At 42.1% G+C, this 23,638-nt stretch overlaps 1 protein-coding gene and 1 non-coding gene across 7 annotated transcripts in view; one reads left to right on the plus strand and one right to left on the minus strand.

Annotated features, from left to right (window-relative positions):
- The window catches only part of LOC117751860 (nuclear receptor ROR-alpha A-like), a 50,499-nt gene extending 27,086 nt beyond the window's left edge, over positions 1-23,413 (plus strand). For 2 of the 6 annotated variants that reach the window (XM_034568867.1, XM_034568875.1), the window contains 10 exons: positions 11,889-11,974; positions 12,602-12,743; positions 13,175-13,455; positions 13,550-13,742; positions 15,255-15,376; positions 15,966-16,098; positions 16,946-17,053; positions 17,380-17,490; positions 17,605-17,717; positions 18,057-18,858. In XM_034568867.1, the coding sequence (XP_034424758.1) occupies positions 11,889-11,974; positions 12,602-12,743; positions 13,175-13,455; positions 13,550-13,742; positions 15,255-15,376; positions 15,966-16,098; positions 16,946-17,053; positions 17,380-17,490; positions 17,605-17,717; positions 18,057-18,221 (1,454 nt within the window). In that variant the 3' untranslated portion in view covers positions 18,222-18,858. Of the gene's footprint in view, positions 1-1,969; positions 2,101-9,490; positions 10,070-11,888; positions 11,975-12,601; positions 12,744-13,174; positions 13,456-13,549; positions 13,743-15,254; positions 15,377-15,965; positions 16,099-16,945; positions 17,054-17,379; positions 17,491-17,604; positions 17,718-18,056; positions 18,859-23,133 lie in introns of those variants that run through there. The other 4 variants (XM_034568902.1, XM_034568911.1, XM_034568894.1 and 1 more) reach the window with 4 other exon arrangements.
- On the minus strand, positions 1,066-1,138 carry trnav-uac. Its single transcript has one exon. It is a non-coding gene; the product is annotated as a tRNA-Val (tRNA).
- Positions 23,414-23,638: the final 225 nt, after the last annotated feature.

The following is a 23,638-nucleotide window of genomic DNA, read 5'->3' on the forward strand; positions in this document are numbered from 1 at the left end:
ACACTTGTAAATGTTAAAGCCTGACTGGTGGTTTTTTGGGAGCTGATGCTGATTCTAATATTTCGGCCGATATTCATTTTAAAACTTGTCAGCGATTCCGGAGATCTCGTTATCAAACCCTTATGACAAAGAAATGTAATTAATATTTATATTATTATTTATATTTTATACAAATATTTTACAGTTTAACCATAAAAATCTATTGTAAATAACTATAAATATAAAGAAAAACTCACTTCAGGCATTTAACAGTTGAACTGATGAAGAATCTTGAGTTTTACTCTGATTTGTGTTGCTGTATAGAAGAATGGCTGGATGTGATTGGTGGACACTTTTTTCGCTGAAACAGCGTCTCTTTATTTACTCGCCATGTCGTCCTCTTGTTACCTTCGTGTCTGGTGACTCTTTGTGGTTTGTTTCCTCTCTTGTTTCACACTCTCTTCTTCCTTTACACCTCAACTCCCTCTTTGTTTCTTTAAACTGTTTGCTATGTGAACCGCAGCAAAGGCGGGAGGCGGCAGAGTGCACGCCATGTGGTTGTTCTTGTGTGTTTATGTGATGTTGTGTTTATCAGGGTGTCACTCTGTGTCCTGATGTGAGAAACACAAACCATAAACAAACCAACGACTTCAGTGAGGATGTCTGTGAGTACCTTTGGTTAGTTTGTTTCTTTCGTGTCAGCAACAAGGCAACAAGGGCCACTGGTCGCCAAGAAGTTTCACATGGTTCCACAAAAATATACAAGCTGTTAGTTTCATGTTCCTGTTGTGTTTGGATAAATAAACAATGTGTTTACTTAAAGGAGATGGATTATGCTCAAATTCAGGTTGATAATTTTAATTAAACATCTTCTTCCTCAGACTGTCCATTGCTGCAACTCCTCTTTCCGCCTCTGTCACAAACACTAGGTCTTAGCTCTTGTCTCTTTAAGACCCCCCTCCTGATAAGTCTAGAGCTGACCGGCTCTGTTGTGATTGGTCAACAATTTCAGGGAGATGTAGGAGGTGTCTGCCTCCGCTCTGGCTTTGTTCGGGGGGGTGTCAGACCAGCCATAATACAAAGCTTTGGTTTCACTGGGGATTGAACCCAGGACCTTCTGCGTGTAAAGCAGATGTGATGACCACTACACTATGAAACCTGTGTAATACTGTTGTGTTTAATGAGATACTGGAGCTTGTTTGACCCGGAAAACCCCGACAGATTTTCACCAAACTTGTGTGTGAACATTGAAAGAGTATCTCCAGATGATTATGTTTTTGGAGCTACTTGGTCTGAATCTACCGAGTTTATGCTGAATCCTGCCTGTACAGTTAAAAATGTATGGATGTTTTAATGGGTCACAGACACGGGTATGATTGCTCCTGGATCTGGATTTATATACAGTTGATCAATTTAATGGTGACGCCGAGAAACAGAGATCTGACTGCTCGTGGTGGAGGTTAAGCACGTGGTCGTCATGTTGGTGGAGCGACATGATCAGTGTGTTTGGTTTGCAGAGGTTGTACTGTGCAAGAAGAATTCACGGCGTAAATATGTGGTACAAAGGACACATTGTGAACATGGTAATCATGTGTTCACATATTAAATCGATATCATCTTAGTATATGAGGCTTTTAACATCTGGAAGAAGATGCAGGACAGAATATTTAAAACATGTGTCATTAGATTTCCCTAGATAACAATTCAGAGACTCTGTTTCCTTTGCTGATACATTTCTACGTCCCTCCAAAGTTCTGAAGGGGAAAACATTGTTGTGGTTTTTGGTAAATAAAGCCCATTTAAAGAACAACCGTAAATCCTTCAAATACAAATATCAATATTCTTCTTTCAATACATGTTCTTTAAAACAGAAAAAAACAAACACAAACAACCTTTCAGATCCGGCTCCTCTCATTGGCTGGTAGGCATGTCAATCAGAGGGGGTAGGCCGGGGGAGGGCGGGGCCGGGCGGTGACGTCACGGTCACATGGCTGCTCGTGCTGTGCAGCAGCAGCTCAGGATGATGTCAGAGCTGAGAGGAGCTGCTGCTGGGGACACAACAAGGATCCTCCTGAAACTCAGGCCTGACAAATATGTACTTTATCATTTCTGCCATGAAAGGTAAGAGAGAGAGAGAGAGAGAGAGTGTGTGTGTGTGTCTGTGTGTGTGTGTGTGTGTGTGTGTGTGTGTGTGTGTGTGTGTGTGTGTGTGTGTGTGTGTGTGTGTGTGTCTGAAGTTTTTCTCACTTGAGCTCAGTCTTAGATGTTTTGTTGACTCTGTGTCACAGGATGATGTTGATGAGCAGCTTTTTATTCCAGATCCTGTTTGTGTGTCTGTGTTCGGAGCTTCGATCTTTTCACTGTTTAGTTTCACGCGTGTTTTCTCAGGTTGGAAACATGAAACCTTCTCTCATCTTTAAATTCTATTCTGGGAAAATGTCCCGTCAAAATAATTCCACTGTGAAGAGGTGTGAGAGGAGGAGGTGAGAGGAGGTGAGGGGAGAGAAAGAAAGAGGAGGAAAGGGGAGGAAAAGGGAGGTGAGAGAAGGAGGTGAAGAAGGAGAGAGGCCAAGAAAGGAGGTGAGAGTAGGTGAGAGGAGATGAGAGGAGTTGAGAACAGGTGAGAGGAGGTGAGAGGAGGTGAGGGGAGGTGAGGACAGGAAAGAGGAGGAAAAGGGAGGTGAGAGAAGGAGAGAGGACGAGAGAGGGGGTGAGAGGGGGAGAGAGGGGGTTAGAGAAGGTGAGAGGAGGAAGAGGAGGAGAGAGAAGGAGAGAAGAGGTGAGAAGAAGTGAGAGGAGGAGAGAGAAGGAGAGAAGAGGTGAGAGGAGGGGAGAGGAGGTGAGAGAGGAGAGAGGAGGAGAGAGAAGGAGAGAAGAGGTGAGAAGAGGAGAGAGGAGGAGAGAGAAGGAGAGAAGAGGTGAGAGAGGAGAGAGGAGAGAGGAGGAGAGAGAAGGAGAGAGGAGGTGAGAAGAGGAGAGAGGAGGTGAGAGAAGGAGAGAAGAGGTGAGAAGAGGTGAGAAGAGGAGAGAGGAGGAGAGAGAAGGAGAGAAGAGGTGAGAGAGGAGAGAGGAGGAGAGAGAAGGAGAGAGGAGGTGAGAAGAGGAGAGAGGAGGAGAGAGAAGGAGAGAAGAGGTGAGAGATGAACGTGAGGAGAGTTCTCTTGGTTTTTCTTGTTCAATATAACATGATGTTTTATGAAGTGTTGTTTCTATAGATAAATATAAATAGACGTTTATGAGAAAATGACTTCTCACTTTATAACGTCAGTAAACATCTTCCTCAGGAGTTTATGTCTCATTCTCTAGTTTCAAGTCTTCTTCAAACAGCTGATGTTCATTTAGTAAATTATGTTCATTAAGATAAAGCACAGGATGTATGGGGGGGGGTGGATACTCTGTGATTGACAGCTCGTGCTGTCCAATGACGACATAAAAGCCAAACTCGAGGCTCCAGATTGCGCAGAATGAAGAATCCTTGTGGACCGGAGGTGAAATGTCTTTTCTCTTGATTTAATCCTCCTGCACATTTATCTATTTTCCACTGATGAGGTATCGGTGCCTGTTCTATAAATACTTTTGTGAATTACCACAACAAAACCCCCCCAAAAAACAGTTTAGCTCCATTACATTATTGAACTAAAAGTTGGAACCGCTGATGTCCATGAATGCGGGAGGAGCTAATGCAAGAAATTCTTATATGAATTTAAGATTGTTTTTATTTCTTAAAAATCAGTCAGCTGTGATGTCTTTACCTGTACGTAACCTTCTTCTTCTACTTCCTCTTTGAGGTTTATTTGTAGTTGGTAAATAAGAAAGTTTTTCAGTTCTGATTTCAGACCTGATGACGAGAACTGGTCTGATCCCTGGACATAACTTTTCCAATGTGTTTTTCTGGCACAGTTTTATTTTCACGGTCCGTCCACAAACTGATTCTTCCTCCGTCACTGTAACACCAACCGTCCTAAAGACGCCTGAGCTCATCTGCTGCAGTCAGTTTGACATAAATGAGAACTTCAGTGAACAATGAAAAGACGAGTCTAGAATAAAGATCATAAAAAAAAAAAGAGCTGGAAAAGAGCCTAATATTTTGTGTGTGTTTGTGTGTGTGTGTGTGTGTGTGAGAGAGAGAGTGTGGTCCATGTATTACTCATATTGTGGGGATCAAAATGTGTTTACACAGTCACATTATGGGGACACGTCTTCCTTATTGAAGTCCCCACAACGTAAAACAAGCAAGTTGATGTTGGTGGCTCGAGAGTCTCCTGGAAATTAGTCTAAGTCAGTGTAATATGGCGATCGTGTGTGTGTTTGTGTGTGTTTGTGTTTGTGTGTGTGTGTGTGTGTGTGTGTGTGTGTGTGTGTGTGTGTGTGTGTGTGTGTGTGAGAACGCTGCAGGAGGCTCTCAGCCAGGCTGTTATGTCACAGGATTACAAACAGCCAGGAGATTATTTAACTGTCCTCTGCAGGGGGGGGGGGTCGTGGTGGTCGTGGTGGTGAAACACACACGGAGCGGCTGAACCTCCCACAGCAAATTAACCAAATTAAAACTTCTCGTACATTTGTGTTTGTCCTGTGGAACATGCAACGACAATCAGCCCGATACAGTTTCTACATCTGATCAGCCGTCGTCTGATTGTTGCGTTCGCTCCTGGACGTAAAGCTCACACTGAGAAAACTGTTCTCGTTCTGTTGTTGTTGTTCGTTACAACATTTGACAAAATGTGGTTAAACAGTCTGAAACTCTGGGTTAACGACGGACACCAAAATGTTTCTGACAAGATGGCAGCGTTCGAATCAGAGATATTTCAGCTTTATTTCTAGACAGTAGAAGATGTGTCGTCCATCTTTATTTACAGTCACTGATTTCAATAGTCTATTCTATTGAAACTCATGGATGCAGTACAACAGTTGTGCAATATCACAAGTTTAGTTTCATACATGTATGTTTTATGCATGTGAACGGATGAATGCGACCTCATTGTTTTTTATTGTTTGTTCGTTCTCGGCTCAGAACCTTTTTGTCCAACCAGTGCTTTTACATTTTGAGTTTGTGCGACGATAATTTTTCTCGTGAAGATGCTGTGAACTGGAACAGAAACTGAAGCCACATGTTCCAGTTTTAAACTTCTATGTTGTGAAGCAACTTTTGATTAAAAAAATCGATGGAAAACCAGAACATTTAAACCTGGGGAATGTAGATAATTCAGCAGAGGAGCAGAAAGTAAAAGTTGAAGTAAACTTGAAGCGGGTGGGGGGGGGGTTGACTTTGTGTTTCCACAGTAAACCTTGACACATTTGGAAGCACAGTGGCGTCTTCACGGCCTCCTCTCTCGTCCCTCTTTGATCGTCTTTGAAAAACTTTATTTATTTTCTGTGCGTCTGATAATTTATCCATCAGGGACTTGTTTTGCCCGAGCTTTAGCATTTTTGGTGTAAACAGCGGTGGCTCTCATAAAATCCTTGCAGCTCATTAGCCTTCACTTTAGCGCTGCTACACTGCTCGTTACACATTATTCAGTGGGATCTATACATGAGCATCTGCTGCATCCACAGGGAAAAGTGGAGGTTCCAGTGTTCGTCTGCAGCTCTGAACGTAATTACTGTAGAATAACATTTTAGTTTGTGTTGGTGCAGGACAGAGGATTTCACAAACAGCTTCAGAGCAAAGATGGTGGAGATAAGAAGCGAGGGAAGTGTGTTGAGGTTCGAGAGGCTGAGATGTTCTTTGTTTCATTAGAAGCTTCGTGTTCATGTTCAGGACGTTTTCTCTCCTGAGAGTCTGAAGCTTCATGTGTTTGTTCCATAGTTTCATTTGATCTGTTAGTTTTGGTTTCACTTTGTAATTTAGGGACTAAAGAAATATGTCTGACAATCGTAGGTCCTGTCATCATCACATAAGTTGGCTGCGTCTACCTATACTTGACTCTGATTGGTTTGAAGATGGCGTCTGACGTGGGCGTGTTGTCAGTTGGGGGGGTAGTAGTCTTTCTGTTTGAATGGAGGAAAGGAATGAAGAGCTTCATTTGGTTGCCATGGTAACATCATGATGGTATTAGCATTAGCACCTTCAGCCGCAGTACTCCACAGTACTACAGTACTCTACAGTATTACAGTACTCCACAGTACTACATCACTACAGTACTACAGTACTCCACACTAGTTCAAATGCACCAAATGAACGTCCTCGTGGTTCGACCATTATATCGTCGGAGGTGAGGTCTGCAGCTGCTTCCTCTTCCTCCTCTTCTTCTTCTACTGTTTAATTCTGTCTCTACTAAGTGTTTTCACTGCAAACCAACAGAACCATGGTTCAGTTTGATCCAGACCCAGAACACCTCTTCTGGTCCGACTTCGTTGTACATGTCTCCAGAAATGTCCACTACTCTGAAGCAAAGGAAGATATTTTACTGCAGGAGACTATTTGGTCATTGGACATTGAACCTTTACATTAAATGTATGTGGATGTCGAGCAGAGACTTTTACTGTGCGACCTGATGGAGAAGTGTCCAACTGAACCACCAACTGTGGCTGAGGAACAAGCTGCTGCTTCATCTGCCGACAGGCTTAATGAGGGTGTCTGCGCTCCATGTGCCATATGTCTGCCGTTATTTTATCCACGCTGAGATTATGTGGAAGCGCGCCAAGGAGATTAAAGAACAGAGGCTCTCTGCAACGTCTGAGGGAGAGAATTGATCTCACCTCACCGGACCACGAGGAAGTAATGTCATCCTCCGTTTGTAGAAGAAAGTCAAACAGTCGCCTGCATCATGAACTGGGGTCAGCAGCTGCAGAGTCTAGACTGTTCAGCCACAGCTCTGATCAGACCTGATGTTGGATGAGTGGGAAGAACATGAAGTCAAATGGAGGAACTGTTTTGAAGTAGAGCTTTAATAATAACAATAACGATGGAAGCAGCTATAAAATGCACCTGAAATACAATAATCAGACAGTTAAATAATAGATAAAGGGAAAACAGACCTTGACCAGGAGTTGTCGAAACTGGTCTTTAATCCCCCTGAGTTCAAAGGATAACACACATTAGGTCCTGCCTGTTTTAAAGAGAGACCATGGAACTGCTGCAGAACAGAACTGATGCTAAACCATGTCTGTGTTTTCTAAAGAGACATTTTACTCATAGTTAACAAATTAATCATGTTTTGTTGCTATTGCACAAAAACAAAAAAATATGAACCCAATATTTAAAAGAGTTCAACAACAACACTTTGACAGGGAGTGAACCAGCAGATGCATGTATGGCTAATATTCATTAGCTCGACATGCTACTTAGACGACGGATATAATATGGATCAAGTCACTATTTCTGCACTGAGGTGTCTCTAACTTTTAATTTACCTGCTAGTCGTGCTAACAGTGAAAATACGAACTCTTCTCGTAAACCGTAGACTGTAAATGAAGATAGTTGACAGCGGCCAACCACCAGGGGGAGCCTTTATGTTTTCCATTATTATTTACAGTCTGTGTCGTAAACACAAGCCCCAACCACCAAGCTGTCTGAGGTTAAGTTGCATTGTGGGTAATGCAGGTGCAGATTTTGACAGGTGCGATGTTAAATTGAGTCCTGCGGTTCTCAACCTTCCGCTCGAATCCAAGGACACGAGTTCAGGAAGAAAAAACAGACAAATGGAGATGTTTCCCAACATGCTTTGAAGGCCTCAGTCAGACAGGACGAGGATCTGCAGCCAAAGGCAAACAGTCGCATTTGACTCTTAGTTTGACGGAAACATGCTGACGAAGAAGAAAAGAAGACGAAAGAGAATGAACGCTGTTTTATCTGAGGGAGGAGGGAGGACGAGGTCTCTGAGGGAGAGTCACCCGCTGGTCCAACGCTCCTCTGATAAACACAGCGGCCTCGGCTCTGTGAGTGTGACGACTGCCGACAGCTGATGAGTCATTAAAACAATTTCCTCTCGGCTCCGCTGATGTAAAGACTCGCTGAGCGGACGAGAAGACGACGTGTTGTCACATTTCACTCATCAAACCAAAGGTCAGTGTGAGCTGCAGGATGACGATACGCACAAAATCAATATCACAACCGTTATCACTATAACAATCTCAACATGCTGATTTCTTTATTTGTTTAGTCAGAAAATGTCCGAAAATATGTCGATCACATTTCTCAGAAAACAAATGTCCGTTACTCAAGATTCATTTTACTGTGATATAAACAGTTCTTCTATTCTCTTCTTGTGTAATTGTGATTGAAGCATGGAAAATATTTTGATGGTTTTACAGAAACATAATTTGTATAGGGTTAGGGTTAGGGTGACTTTACTAACAATTAATAAAGTCAATCAATCAGTATTTTAATGATGGATGAGTTGTTAATTTATCTGATTATCTGATCTAATTAGATGAATTATAGATAAATGATAAATCAAACCAAATAGTTTATCACACAGTCAAGCTCATATCTCCATAAACTCCCTTGAATCCAATCAATCTGCACCAAATCTCACACACACTATTTAATATCCTCTAAATATGTTGATCCATAAATTATTCTCAATGAAAATACTAAAAACCTCACAGTCTTAAATAAATAAATAAAAAGCAAGTTGATTGATCATCTGATGCAAAAACACTTGGAAACTGACCAATCACAGACAAGGTGCAGACTGCAGCTCTTCTTTTTCTTCTTCTACTGTTTAATGCTGTTTCTACTTCCTGTGATTGGTCCAAAAGTCCAAACTATCCTACAAAGTGTTTTCACTCTGCAGACGAACAGAACCATGGTTCAGTTTGATCCAGACCCAGAACACCTCTTCTGCTCTGAGGAACCTTTCACACCTGATGTTTAGGTTCAGACAGTCATCATTCTCACATTTATGTTCTCTGCCTCGTTTCTTCCAGTCTTTTCTTTTTCTGTTTTTCTACCTCTATATGATCCAGATCCAGATGTTTGTGTTTGCAGTTGTATGAATAATATAAATATTATAAATAACCTTGGCTCTAATTTCAGTCGACAGCTTTGTTCAGTGTAACGTTTGATGTTGAAACTAATTACTGCAGCATAGGCGAAGTGTGTATGTGTACTTGTACAGATATCTTTGTGAGGACCAGTTTGAGCCTAGAACCTACTGAGAGAGGACATTTTGGTAAAGTGAGGACATTTTGCCCAGTCCTCACTGTAATGAGCTGTTTCAGGGTTAAGACCTGGTTTTAGGGTCAGAATTAGGTTTAGGTTTAGGTTGAGGCATTAAGTTGTGTGAAGTCGTTTCTGTTTTCCACTTAAGGACTTTTTTCCAGCATAAAACACTGACCTTGTCAGGACCAGTTGACGTCATGGGGACCAAGGCTCAGGCTGCTTAGTGACCAAAAAGAACCAATCAGGAAGTGTCGACATTATTGTTTCCAATCGTCTCAGTTTCTGTCCGTCCAGACTAAAACGTGGGCCCAGAGTTTAGCAGCGTTTTCAAACTTCTCCGTTTTAGTGACTCTAAAACTCTGGATTTATACTGCAGCCAACCACCAGGGGGAGATCGTGACACTTTTCGGGATCTGTCATGTCATCCATCTTTATTTACAGTCAGTGATTTTTTCAGCTCATCCCTGTGCTTTTTGCTCCTGATGATCTAAAACTGATAAAGTGTGTTCAAATGAAAACCGAGACTGAAATAATGATGATACAGGTTTTTGTGTTTCTCTCCGTCAAAGTGGTCGAAGTCCCAGAAAAAGCATTTTTCTTCTTCGTGAACATCTGTTCATGGGTCTGTGGTTATTTTCTCACGGAGCAGCTGCACAGATATGATGAAGTGAAGTTGCCAAAGACCAGCTGGAGATTTCAGCAAGAACGCCACAGTCCCAAATCTATCGCACCGTGTCCTTGTGTCCTCGGGGATTCGTGAGTTGAGCCTCTGTTGGTGTGAAGATTTAAGAGCAGGTCGCCTGGTTCCAGACTTCTGAGCCTCTGCCCTCGTTTTTGACCGACTTCATCTCAACCACGACGTCGGGAGACTGTGTTAGCGTCGAGGCTACATTCAGTTTCTATAATAAACTGTACGCATATAGATGCATATAAAAGACTGAGGAGGTTGGTTGTTTATGAAGTGAAGCAGCTGAACCAGATAATGTGAGTTACTGATTTTTGCCTCATTGAGGCTTGAAGGTCGATGGTTGAAAATCCAGGAAGTTTTTAGCATCACTGTTTTCACTTAAAATCCACATTGACGATCTGATGATTTTATGTCGTCATCGATATTAAAGACGTCCACGATTTGCTTCAAAGCGATCAACAGCCTTTACGTCTGTGCTGATTGGCCACATTATGTCACATGTCTGTATGACAGCGTAGATCTGGAAAATAAAGTGTTTTAAATGAAACAAACACGATATTCGAGTCTGAATATCCTCAACATTGCGAGTTGTATCTCGTCTGTCTCTGTTTGTTCTGTGGTCTCATGCTTCAGCTGAAAAACTCTCAGTTAATGCGACTCCTCTTGTGGTTCACTGACTTCAGCATGTAGATCCTCGTTCACTGGGTCAGGTGGTCGATCCTTCGCTGTGGGGGGGAGGGCGAGAGACACCGGGGCACAGAGAGAAACTAGAAAGAGAGAGAAAGAGAGAGAGAGCGATAAACAGAAAGAGAGAGAGAGGGAGACAGAGAGAAAGAGAGAGAGGGGAAGGGGATAGATTTAACATAAAAGAATGAAATCAAACGTTATTTGGAAAAATATCTCCTTGGATCCTTTTTCCTCAGTTGAACCTTCGGGGCCACCGAACATTTTATTCTCATCGTGGTCAAAAAAAATCTTTTATTCGAATTTCATTCAAACTTCTCTCAGATGAGATTTTATCCAACTGATATACGAGTGACAGAATATTAAAATTAAATAAGAAACATGACACATCCAGTGTTCAGTGTATTTAAATGTTAAACTTGATAACATGACTAATGATTCTGAAATCAAAACTAAAATGTCTCGATGCTGGTGTCACGATACAGGAAGACGGGATCCTGGTTTTATCTGAACACACAATTTAATGTTGATTTACAAACACTTATGACTGATATCTCAATAAAACACCTGCAACATCAAGGAAAAGTAGGATTTTTTTAAAGATTATAATCAAAGATGATAAATGTGATCATATGTGAATCCAATAATTTTGTTTTACTGTAAAAAAAGTGGAATCTGACCTGTGGTTTGACTCAGTTGTCGACCGCTGCTGTAGTTTATCAGAGGACATAGAAAACGAGTGTTAGCACGCTGCCCCGCCCACATTGGCTGCTACAGAGCAGTCGTCTGTTTATTCAATTTCCATTAACGTTGAACGTATCACGTGTCCAAATCTCACCAAATTCAACAGTGCACCTTCTCGGGCAATTTACAATAGACTGGCCGAGTGTGAAGCCGATAAGATGAAGGGTTCGTTAGATACTCGTTCCACATTCAGACGGACATTTGTGGGATTAGTAATATTGTTCTCATATGGAGGGAAACTCATGTTTTGTTCAAGCAGCAGTGAGACGAACGTTGCTTCAGACTCCACCACCTTGTTTTCAGTTTGTGTGTGTTCATGTGGCCACGCACTTACATAACGTCCCTCCTCTAAATATAGCCTGTGTGAGTGGAGCCGTCCGTCTGTGTGTATTAATACTGTCCATGTGTTGAAAGTTGAGACGCTGCAGTTTTACCTCTGATGAACTTAACCTGATTCTTATTTCACATTTTATCCGATCCTTCAATTCTTCATACAAACGACCGAACACATGTTTGACACTAACGTCTGTGACATGACGTCTGATGTCAGATGGTAGTGATGATGATGATCGTGATGATGTTGTTTTGACAGACCTGACAGTTTGAGGTGCAGCTGCTGATAGATGTGTTGCTGTTGTTGTTGTTGTTGTTCATCTCTGACAGTTTCTCTTGTTTTTCTCTCTGTAGCTCAGATTGAAATCATTCCCTGTAAAATCTGTGGAGACAAATCTTCAGGGATTCACTACGGGGTGATCACCTGCGAGGGCTGTAAGGTAAGCCCCGCCCCTTCCTCGACACCATATCACTTCCTGCTTCCTCTCGGAGGTTGTCATGGAGATTGGTCTGATATTCAAGTCCTTGTTACTTGTTTTCATATTTAGTTAAAATATTTTTTTAGTATCATCTTTGAAACAGGAGTTTATATATATTCTCATTAACCATTTATATCCAGTTACTTCTACTTATTGTCTGTTTTTATTGTAATTGTATATATCATCAATATTGAAAAGCTGTTTTTAGGTTGTTCGTTGGTCTGTCCCATTCTTGTGAACACGATATCTCAAGAACACCTCGAGGGAATTTCTTCAAATATGGTGCCAACGTTCACCTGAACTCAAGGATTAGCTGATTACAAGTTTATGGTCAAAAGTCAAAAACTTGAAAATTATATCTCAAGTTGAAATTCTTCACATATCTTCCAGTTGTCCCTTGGACTCAAATATGAACTGATTATATTTCAGTGGTCAAACGTCAAAGTGACCTCATATGAGATTTGGAGATTAATCGATGGAGGCAGGGGATTTTGGGAGAAACAAGACTTTAAAACCTGGTGTAAAGATGAGTGAAGGTCTGACCCTGGTGTCACTGACTAAAACCTCTGTCCCTCCTCTGTCCCGCAGGGTTTCTTCAGACGCAGTCAGCAGAGTAACGCCACCTACTCGTGTCCTCGCCAGAAAAACTGTCTGATCGACCGAACGAGCCGAAACCGCTGCCAGCACTGCCGTCTGCAGAAATGTCTGACTGTGGGCATGTCCCGAGACGGTGAGACACACACACACACACACACACACACACACACACACACACACACACACACACACACACACACACACACACACACACACACACACACACACACTCACCTGCAGAAACATCTGGTGGTCAGCAGTTTGCAAGATGTTAGTCTGCAGACGCACAAACAAAACGCAGCAGATGTGTCAGGTGTGTGGGAAACGTGTGGTCGGAGCAAATGTTCCAGGAAGTTTTTCCCTCTGTGGCTGATTCACTTCTTAATTATCTTTATGAACATTTGTCATTTGATTAACCTTTTGGGCTCAAAGGTCAAGAAGAACAAAACTATGGGGAGAGAGATGATCTGATAATCATGCATCAGGTCAACAATCTGCACAATCTCTGCGTCCTATTGAGACATGTCATGATTTGAATATTTAAATATACATCTATATCCACAGCGGTGAAGTTCGGTCGCATGTCGAAGAAGCAGCGGGACAGTTTGTACGCTGAGGTTCAGAAACACCGGCTCCAGCAGCAGCAGCAGCAGCAGCAGCAGCAGCAGCAGCAGCAGGGCCCCCCCCTCATGTCCCACCCCGGCCTCAACAGCCCGAGCCCCGGAGACGCCGAGCCGCTCTCCCCCCAATATGGCCTCTCGTCCAGCGGCCTCACTGAGCTCCCTGATGAACTCGGGGGCTACATGGAGCAGAACTCCCCCGAAGGAGGATCCGTCTCATCCAAGGTTTGTGGCATTTTACAGAAAAGAAACAAATCATGGCCTGAAATGAATAGATTGTTATTCCAGTTTTTAAATCGACTGTTTCTTCCACCAACAGACGGACTCTGGAGGAGAGGGAGGAGGAGGATTGTTCTACCTGGACATTCAGCCCTCACCCGACCAATCAGGACTGGATATTAACGGCATCAAACCGGAGCCACTGTGCGACTACGGGTCCGGAAACGGCTTCTTCCCATACTGCTCCTTCACCAATGGAGACACGTCGCCCAGCGAGTCCATGACCGAACTGGGTGAGCTGCAGGAATCAAGGGGGGGGGGGGGGGGGGGGGGGTCACAGGCCTCAGAACAGATAGATAGATAGATGGACAACAGCAGGTCCAGGGCTTTGCACATAGAGCGAAGAACAAGAGACTGAAGACTAAATTATTAAATTATCAATGAAAATTTGTATTAGCAGTAGTTGTTTGCAAAGATAAAGGCAGGAACAGGACTAAAATAAATAAATTTGAATATAAGATGTGCAGTCATAATTCACAGTTATTACAGGAGTAGCCTGAGAGTTTAGATGTGGACAGAATATGTAAGAAAGTTTCCTCCTTCACTCCCTGAACGTCTGTTCTCTGTAACTCTGGTGAGTGGGTTCCATCTCCTGTGAGAAGAACTGACGGAGAGTCACAGCTTCAACTGTCAGAATCAGCTCCAGCAAGTTGAAGAGCGAAGCTGAACTGTAGATGGTTAGCGCCTGTAATGGATTAGAAAAGTAATCTGTCTCTAGTCCTGTCTGTGTGTGAGCTGCTCTGAAAAGTAAAACACCAGCAGAAGGTTGCAGAGCTGGAGGGAAGATAAACAGAGAGAAGATGAGGAAATATCCTGAAAGAGGAGAAGACTACTCGCTTCTCTTAGCTCATACGTGGCGACCTGTGTTTTCTCTGCTCTGGATGCTGACGTCTGAACGCTGCTGCTGATTGTGTTGGTTTAGTTTCTTTGTGATTGGTGGACTGCAAAACTAAAATCTCCCTTCTGGGATAAATAAAGTTGTTTGAATTGAATTACGAAGGAGACAAAGAGGAGAGGAGTGTGTGGGGCAAACAGAGGTGGTTGAAAATAGCAGGAGGTTGGAAACTCATCTTCACAGCTCATTAAAATCTCTGTGTGGTAATTAGCTCTCTGTTAATTAGGGACAATTGGGACGTGGCGGGCGCTCGCTGTGGGAAATCTTCTTCTCTTTGTCCCGGGAGATTTTTCTTTTCTTTGACAAAAGCTTTTCTCAAATTAACGTTCCCACACTGAGCCCTGGTCCGAACTATCTGGATTATCTGGTGTTATTTCATATTGATTCATTCATTCATGCAGAAACAATTAACAGCAGCACAGAGACACTGAGCAGAAGAATGATTTCAGTTTGTTTCTGATCTGAGCTGCGTTCACCAACATGTTTTAATCTTATCTTATCCCATCTTATCTTATCTTATATTATCTTATCTTGACAGAGTTTCATTCTGTATTTAAACTTTAACACTGACGCACCAAACTCGTCTACTGGGTCACGATGAACTGGATGTTAAAAGCATCATTAAAGTCAGGAGGTGGTTTGTTTTAAACCAGGCTCAGACTGTAAATAAAGAAGTGAGGCCAAACACATCCGGATCAAAAACAAATAAAACTGTTAGAAAAGAATAAATAAAAAATAATAACACTAAACGTGTGGCAGACATTTAAGCGTGACCTCCTGATATGACAATAAAAACTAGAATTAAGTGAAATCAGGGCGGTACGATAAAAGTGCGATGTTGTTATTTCAGATCATCTGGTCCAGATCATCTCCAAGTCTCACCTGGAGACGTGTCAGTACCTGAGGGAGGAGCTGCAGCAGATGAGCTGGCAGAACTTCCTGCAGGACGAGGTGCAGAGTTACCAGAGCAAGGTGTGGTCACTGTTTCTGTTTGTAAAGTCACATGGTGCATCTGAGCATTTATATCCTTTTTATCGTACTTTTTCATGTTAAAGGTTTTTGTACGTTTTTTTCTATTGCTACATAGCCAGTTTTAAATTTAACGCAGAACTCGCATGTTTGAGTTGGACGCTTCAATGGAAACGCCGCTCATTCACTTTGAATGTGGTCATGTGTTGTGGTTCAGATGCTTCACTTTTTTTTGCTTTGTGCTCGGTGGAAGTTGAGTAAAGCTCGACTTTTCAAGCTACAGCCAATCAAATCATGCAAGGAGAGAGGAGGCGGAGTCAGCCGGTGAACCTGGTGTTTTGCTTCCTGTGTTCTTCTCTCTTGTCAATCAATCAGAAACTTGCATAAGTAAAATTCCTTTTCTCGTCAAGAGTTATCGTCTCGAGTGATGAAGGACGAATCTTATTTCGCTGACCTCCTTCTTCTCTTGTAGTTAGCATGCTAACCATCCAGCCCGTCTCGTCACTGAAGAAGTGGCGTGGCCGTACGGAGGACGTGTTTTAACCGTACTGTCTGTACGTCGTTTTGATTTCTCCCCTACTGTTGTGTGCAGCCGAGGGAGGTGATGTGGCAGCTCTGCGCCGTAAAGATCACCGAGGCGATCCAGTACGTGGTGGAGTTCGCCAAACGCATCGACGGCTTCATGGATCTGTGCCAGAATGATCAGATCGTGCTGTTGAAAGCTGGTGAGAGTAACTTTAACATCGGTCACTTCTTTACATGATCAAATATATGGTTAGAGGCATTAGACGCACTGAAGAGACATTAAGTGGAATATTCATTTTATTGTTCTGATTGGCTGACGTGTTTTACAAATTCCCTACCATTCGATTATATATACAAAACACCAATGACAAACTAATGCGTTTTGTTTTGCAAATACAAAACACTAATAAATTATCCTTCGAAAACAAATAGCGTTCCACATTTCATACAAGTACTAAAAAAACAAATCTTGTTTGTACAACAGAATATATCCATTAAAACAAAAATATATATTCCACAACTACTACTCACAAAATATCAGGTGACTTTTGCCCTGATTTTTACGCCGTTCAAGACAATTGTAATGAATTATGAGTCATATTTTGCATGAGAATTGTTTGTTTGTTAAGCTTTGGCATAATTTTTGCTCCGTATGGGAAGTGTGGTTGTGATGAAGATGTTGATGATGTGTAATGTTTGTGCGCTTCTGCATCTTCCTTCAAGTTTTGTGGGATTTTTTTTATCCCTTTCTTCAACGTTGTGAGATTTTTTTAGACATTTTCACAGATTCTCCAGAGAATAATTCATGTACTTGATGAAAGAAGCAGAGGCAGCCATCCCAGCTACTTTTGTGGATGTTTCTACAAACCTCTTCATTCCCATAATTTTTTTTCCACAAATCTTTCACTTCATACGTGAAAATAATCTCTTTTTAAAATCAAATGTGCTTTAATTAGTGATGACTGATCGATCCAGGTCCGAGCAGCGAGTCATTAAATAACCATTAGCGTTTACTCATTATTAATCATCAGGTTCTCTCTCCGTCAGGATCTCTGGAGGTCGTCCTCGTCCGGATGTGTCGAGTGTTTGACTCGCAGAACAACACCGTTTACTTTGATGGGAAATTTGCAGGTCCTGACGTCTTCAGAGCGTTAGGTGAGAGGACGAAGGTTCTAACAGACGAAGGTTATATTCCAGCAAACTCAGTTACTCCACTGGTTCATTCTATGTGACAGTACAATTACATTTTTGTGACTTCCTATATTGTGATATTTCTATGACTTTTAATTACTTTACTGACTTACTCAAACATGACTTTTATTTACTATACTTCACAAATGTTCTGCCTTAAAATACTATAATTTTATTACAGCGCTCTAATATTAATATGCAAACAAACATGTCACCGAGGATAATGTAATTTGTTTCTGTGGTTCTAAGCATTCTTGTGTTTGTGTGTGTTTGTGTGTTTGTGTCTCCAGGTTGTGATGATTTGATCACGTCGGTGTTTGACTTTGCTAAGAGCTTGTGTTCACTGCACCTGACGGAGGACGAGCTCGCTCTCTTCTCAGCGTTCGTTCTGCTCTCGGCAGGTTCGTCTCTTCACTTTTTTCTCTTCAGTCCGTTTATCATTATCTGCAGCCGCCTCACAGCTGTGTGTGTGTGTGTGTGTGTGTGTGTTTGTGTGTGTGTGTGTGTGTGTGTAGACCGCTCTTGGCTGCAGGAGAAGCTGCAGGTGGAGAAGCTGCAGCAGAAAACTGAGCTGGCTCTGCAACACGTCCTGCAGAAGAACCACAGAGGAGACGCAGTTATGAACAAGGTACACACATTAACACATACATTAACACACACACACATTAACACACACACACACACACACACACATTAAAACAGCAGCATCATTTAAATTAATTGTTCCTCAAAATTGATCAGTTTGTTGTTAGAAACTTTTTTTTCAACATTTATGGAACATGGAAACTCAGAATCTAAAATAGCTCCACGCTACCGCTCTGTGGAGAAGTTGTGAACTACAGCACAACACACTCAAGCTCAGCCAAACAATCACTGAGATGTAATAGATTACACAGTGAACTCTTCACGGTGTTGCCACAGTAACGAGACTGACTGAACTAACCATCATGTCACTTCCTGTCCTCAGCTCAGATGTAAAGTGTCAGCGCTGCGCTCACTGTGCAGTCGGCACTCAGAGAAACTGACGGCGTTCAGAACCGTTTACCCCGACGTGGTACGGACGCACTTCCCTCCTCTTTACAAGGAGCTGTTTGGGGTCGACCTCGAAGTTACGCCGCCGGCCGACGACTGAGCGGCGATGGCACGCTCCACAGAGCCGACCGGCGGCGAGCTGCTGGACTCAGACGAACGGAGGCCGGTTTGAACAGTGATGGAGGACGTGACGACTCTGCTGCACGTTTCCTGGACAGATGAGGCTTTGAGAAGGAAGAGACCTGAACTCGTCTCCATGTCAGTTTGTCTTCCTCCTCCTCTCACGGCCTTGGGTTCGGACGCAGGGAGGAGTTGGCTTCGCCTGCATTGAGGATCTGAACCAGTTTCAGCTCTTACACTGAAACTTCAGTTTGTTTTTCCGTCACCAGCTCATCGACACCTCAGAACTTTTTCTTACAACACGATGATTTCATTCACACATCCTCGAGAAACGACTGGTGAGCTAACGTGGCTATTGAGCTAACTCGTGGACAAACTGGGATCGAGGGCGAATGTTGGAAAACCAGTCCAACGACAGAGAATCAGAATCCGTCCATTTAACTGTTGAACCAGTTAAAACATCAAATCTTCAAAGTGTCGAGTGGAAGTTAAAATAAAGTTCCGTGAATTTGAATAATTGATGGTCAGACAACACGGATTGGAATCATAGACTGTAAATAAAGATGGACGACGTGATGACGTTAAATAAATGTTTGTCAAAGATGGTGTCTGTCATGTTAGGTAGGTCTTCTCACACTGATGTTTGTTCAAGGACTGACCGCAAATGAAGTCATCACCACAAGATGGCCGTGTTTGTATCGGAGATGTTTTAGTTTCAGGAAGTGGAGATGTGTCGTCCGTCTTTGTTTACGGTCTCTGTGTTGTTTACAGTGTAAGAGATGAAATCCAGCACATGAAAGGGCTGTTCTGTAACTCGGGCTCATCTCAGCTGATTCTTTCATTTGAAAACTCTGAGGTTCAGTTTGTGTAGAAGAGAGAAATGACATCACCCCCAAAACACAGAAAAAGGTTTATTTTGTAATGTTTGTTGAACTGATGCATCACTCAGGTTCAAACGGGTGCTTCACTAACACAGTGGCGTTCATATGAGTCCTGCTCACTGACAGGTAACCTGCTATTCAGATGATATTCATATGAATTCACAGGTAACAGGTCGGGTCGCAGGGCCGGACTGGACTTGTAGATAAGAGCAGGTAACGGGACGGGTCCCGTACGGAGCTAAGTGGGTGCAGAACTCTGGTTCACATCACCGGATCATTGATTTATCAGTTTTCAAAAATGTGGACGTGGAAGAAGAAGGTTCCTTCTCTGAGTTCCTGTTGAAAAACAGGAAACAGAAAAAAGATTAACGTCCGACCTCATGAACGAAAAAGTTCAGTTTTACAAACAAACTCAAAACAGCACAGAGAATCATGGGTAGTATTCAGAGTCCTAAACATGACAATGACATATGACATATCTGATTGTTGTCTTTGTTTTCATCATCCAGCAGACACACTGAGCACGTAGCCTGTAGCACCATCTGGTGGTTATTACCTAAAAGTGCAGGTTTTCTTATTCCTCAGTTTCAGCAAATCTGAATCTCATCTGTTCCGAATTCTTCTGAATTACAGTTTATTTAATCATTAGCTTGAAATTTTTAAACATTAACACAGAGCTAAAATTTAATGAAACAAAATATTAGAGTACAAGAAAGGTGTTTTTTTATATTTCCCAAATCCAGTGAAAACATTCAAACAGGAACGATCTCAGTCACTGGTTGAAGACGTGAATCTCTAATATAAAAAAAGAAAGAAAAGATTCCTGAACACAACAGATTGTTCAGGAATAAAGTCATAATTTGAGTCTCTGTCGTGTTAGAGAAGAAATATCAGAAGATCAGTCTGTCGCCTGTGTTACAGGAGGAATGTGCAGCATCTCAATTAGATTTTATAACGGAACCACATGATCATAGAGATGAGGAATATGAAAAGATTGTGTAAGAAAGTAAATTTTCTGAAAAGAAATCAAAATGTGAGGTTTAAAATGTTTCTGGAAAATCAAATGAAAGCTGTTTTTTTTTCAATGATCTGGTTATTTAAAGGTTTTGCAGTTACAGGGCATTGCCAGTAGGCGGTGCTGCAGCACCGTCAGAACCCAGACTTCCAGTGAATTTACATCAGCAGCTGTAACTTTACAAATCTATCAGACACGTTCAGCATCAAACTATTTCTTTACTCACCAACTTTTGTCTCCAGAGGTGAAAACAACAACGTTAATTCTTCTACTGAAGGTAGCATGCTAACCCATTCTTAGCTAATGTCCCACATCCAAAATAAACAGAACAGCGCCCCCCTGAGGCCTTTTTCCTTTTGGTTAAACTCTCCTAATTGTCGGACGTTCCCCTAATTTTTGTGTTTGCTATGCAGCTAATGTCCGACTCTACTATGCAGACACATGAAACAACAAATCACACATCGACCACAAACATCTGTTTTCAATCTGAGAAACGTCAACCACGATAAGTGATAAAACTTTAAAAATAATATCTGTAATATTCCTCTATTGTTCCAGTTATTGGTTGTAAAAGTTCTTTGGGTATTTTACTGACTCGTTACGTCATATTTCATTTTAACTTCTCCGTCACACCCACACAGCTCTGCACGCCCAAAGTACAAAAATACAATAATTGAACTTCAGCCATGACAAGTCAAGCAATAATGTAAATGTTGTATTTCATCTTTATTGTGTACAGTTTGAAAATAGAGCATGACGATGCAGATTCTAATTTATACGATTTCCTTTAGATCCAGTGTGTTGTTGGCGTAATACGACTGTCACATGATCACATGCGCCGACGACACACTTTCCTCTCTTTGCGTCACCTCATTGGTTTGACGAGTCTGTACAGGCCACAGGTAAATTCTAATATAGACTCCTTATCTGTTGATTAATATGCATCTTAATGTATAAAATCTGATTTAATATGCACTGTTCTATTTTAGATTTAGTTCAGTTTTGTGTTTTTAATATTTCAACATATGTGTGGTTCTCGTTTAACTTTTAACGTTGGCCGGGTCTGGATTTTATCAGCTGTGCCAACGTGAATGTTTCTTCACAGGGAGACTCGTTAAAGGAAAATTCAGTCTTTTTACATCTTGACAATAAAAACTATCTAAGCCTCATACATTAAAAAAAATGTACACCTGGTGAGTGGATCACATGTTGCAGCCAGAGACGTAACGTGTTCTACAGACTGTTACTAAAGATGGACGACATGACAAACCATCAGTCTGCAGAGATTATTAACCACGAAGAGCCGCTGAGTTAGTGGACTGTAAAAATATCTATAAAGTTTTTAGCAGCTGTGTCAATCAGGGTTTGCAACAAGTTTCAACTTGAAAGAAGAACTGAATTTTCCTTTAAATGATCAAATGTAATTCTGATTATGAAAACTCATGATCCAGTGATGTTATTGCTCAGCCTGCACCTGTGTCAGTGTGTCGGGCTCGAGCCTGTTGATTAAACACGATTTCTTTTGTTTTGATACGAAGCAGAACGGCTGTATCTGAAATGTACTGAAAAATAAAATAGAGAAAATAATTCACTGGCCTCTAACCTCTGTGTTTGAGCGAATGGGAAGAAAGGAAAAGATGGGAGGAAAGAAAGAGGGTAAGGAAAGGAAATAAGGGATATGGAAAGAAAGTAAAGAAAGAATCAGGAAAGGAAAGGAAAGGAAAGGAAGAGATAGGAAAGGAGAGGAGAGGAGGAAGGACGTGAGGACAAATTGGGTTTATGTGAATTTTGTGTGAGTGATTTTCTCTCCAGCAGGTGGCAGTAGAACACAGGCGTGTTCCTGCTTCGCCTGCAGATTAAACAGATTAAAGATTCTCTGTGAAGCGCTTTGATGTCGATGCCTCGTAAACGTTTTCACATGATGAGAAAAACGTTCAGAGACGTTTTCTATTTTCTCTCGTGATCTTTACTCTTTAACAAAAACGACTTGTGTGAAAATATTCTGGTGGATTATTGTCACCTGTTCTCCTCAGTCGGTGAATGTTCTGTCTTTAAAGTCACATTTTACACAGTTCTATTTGTTTTATTTTCATACAGATTTATCACCTGTTTTGTTTATTTTTTTATCTCTTTTTAATCTTTTATTTGCCTTAAACTGTGCTGTCTGATTTAAAACGTTTTAACATCACCTTGCTAGGTGTGAACGTTTCCTCGGCCCAGACCGACGTTCAGGACGTTTCTCACCTGAAGGTCTGGACCAAGCTTCATGTCTTTGTTCCATTGGTTCGTTTTGCTTCCACTTGATAATATAGGTTGTGATTATTTGCATATGGAGCAGGAAGTGAGACACAATCACATGATCCAGGTCTGAACAGAGCCTCGGTGGTTGTAACCTCCCTGAATGGTACAAAAATGTATTTACTGTGTTTGAATGTTTTGCTAAGACGACAAATGACTTTACTGAAGTCGTCGGCTCGGCTGTTGCGTCTGATTTAAAGCTCCAGTGTGTAAGATTCAGGTGAAAGGATCTATTGATGGAAATTGAGTATAAAATCATCCCAGTGATGTTTTCACTAGTGTGTTTCATCTAAATTGTTGGAGTTTATGTTTTCTATACCCTAGAATGGGCCCTTGATATTTCAATACTTTATATCTACATACTTTATATTTACATCAGGAAGGGCTCCTCTCTACGGAGGCTGCCATGTTTTTTTACAGTAGCCCAAACTGAGTTTTTATGACAACTGAAGCTACCACAGGTTCTCTTTCATGTTTGGAAGGGGGCGGGGGGGGTGATAGGACGGTAATCTGCCATGTCACCGCTCGGCCTCGTCATCTTTATGCGGAGCTCAGGCTCCCTGAGGCCGAAGCGTTAACAGCCGCCAAAAAGCGTCTGTTGTGTGACGACCAAACGCTTCCTGTGAATCCCCTGAATGAGACTTTGATTTACACCTCCTCTTCTTCTACCTCTTTACCCCCCCCAACCAGCCCTGCGGCTCTAATTAGCGGGACGCACAGGAGGACGACGACACAGCGAGGAGGAGGGAGTCGCAGGGGAGGCGTGTTTGTTAATGAGATGGATCAGACTTGGCAGCAGAGCCTGGCAGCGTCGTGTGGACACAGAGAGACAAACTCATGTGGAGCAGCAGCACAGAGCCGGACTGTAAATAGCCTCAGTCTGTTCCAGAGTCTGGAGATTATCTGCTTCTCTTCACACCGTCACAGTGAGGAAACCACAGAGAAGCATATGTGAAGAAGAAGAGATTCACTCAGGAACAAAGTTAAATGGTGAATGGTCTGTATTTATATAGAATGTTACAGAAGATTTATTTACAGCTTTTGCCATTCACATGCACGTTCGTATGTTTATGTCCAGCACTTTCAGTATCTTGCCCCAGGACACCTCATCAGCCGAATGGGGAAGACAGGTATCAAACCGCCGACCTTCTGGTTCGAGGATGACCGCTCTACCCCCTGATTCACAGCCACAGAAGAAAACGT

Source organism: Hippoglossus hippoglossus, chromosome 3 (genome assembly GCF_009819705.1).
Source record: "Hippoglossus hippoglossus isolate fHipHip1 chromosome 3, fHipHip1.pri, whole genome shotgun sequence".
Classification (NCBI taxonomy): Eukaryota; Metazoa; Chordata; class Actinopteri; order Pleuronectiformes; family Pleuronectidae; genus Hippoglossus; species Hippoglossus hippoglossus.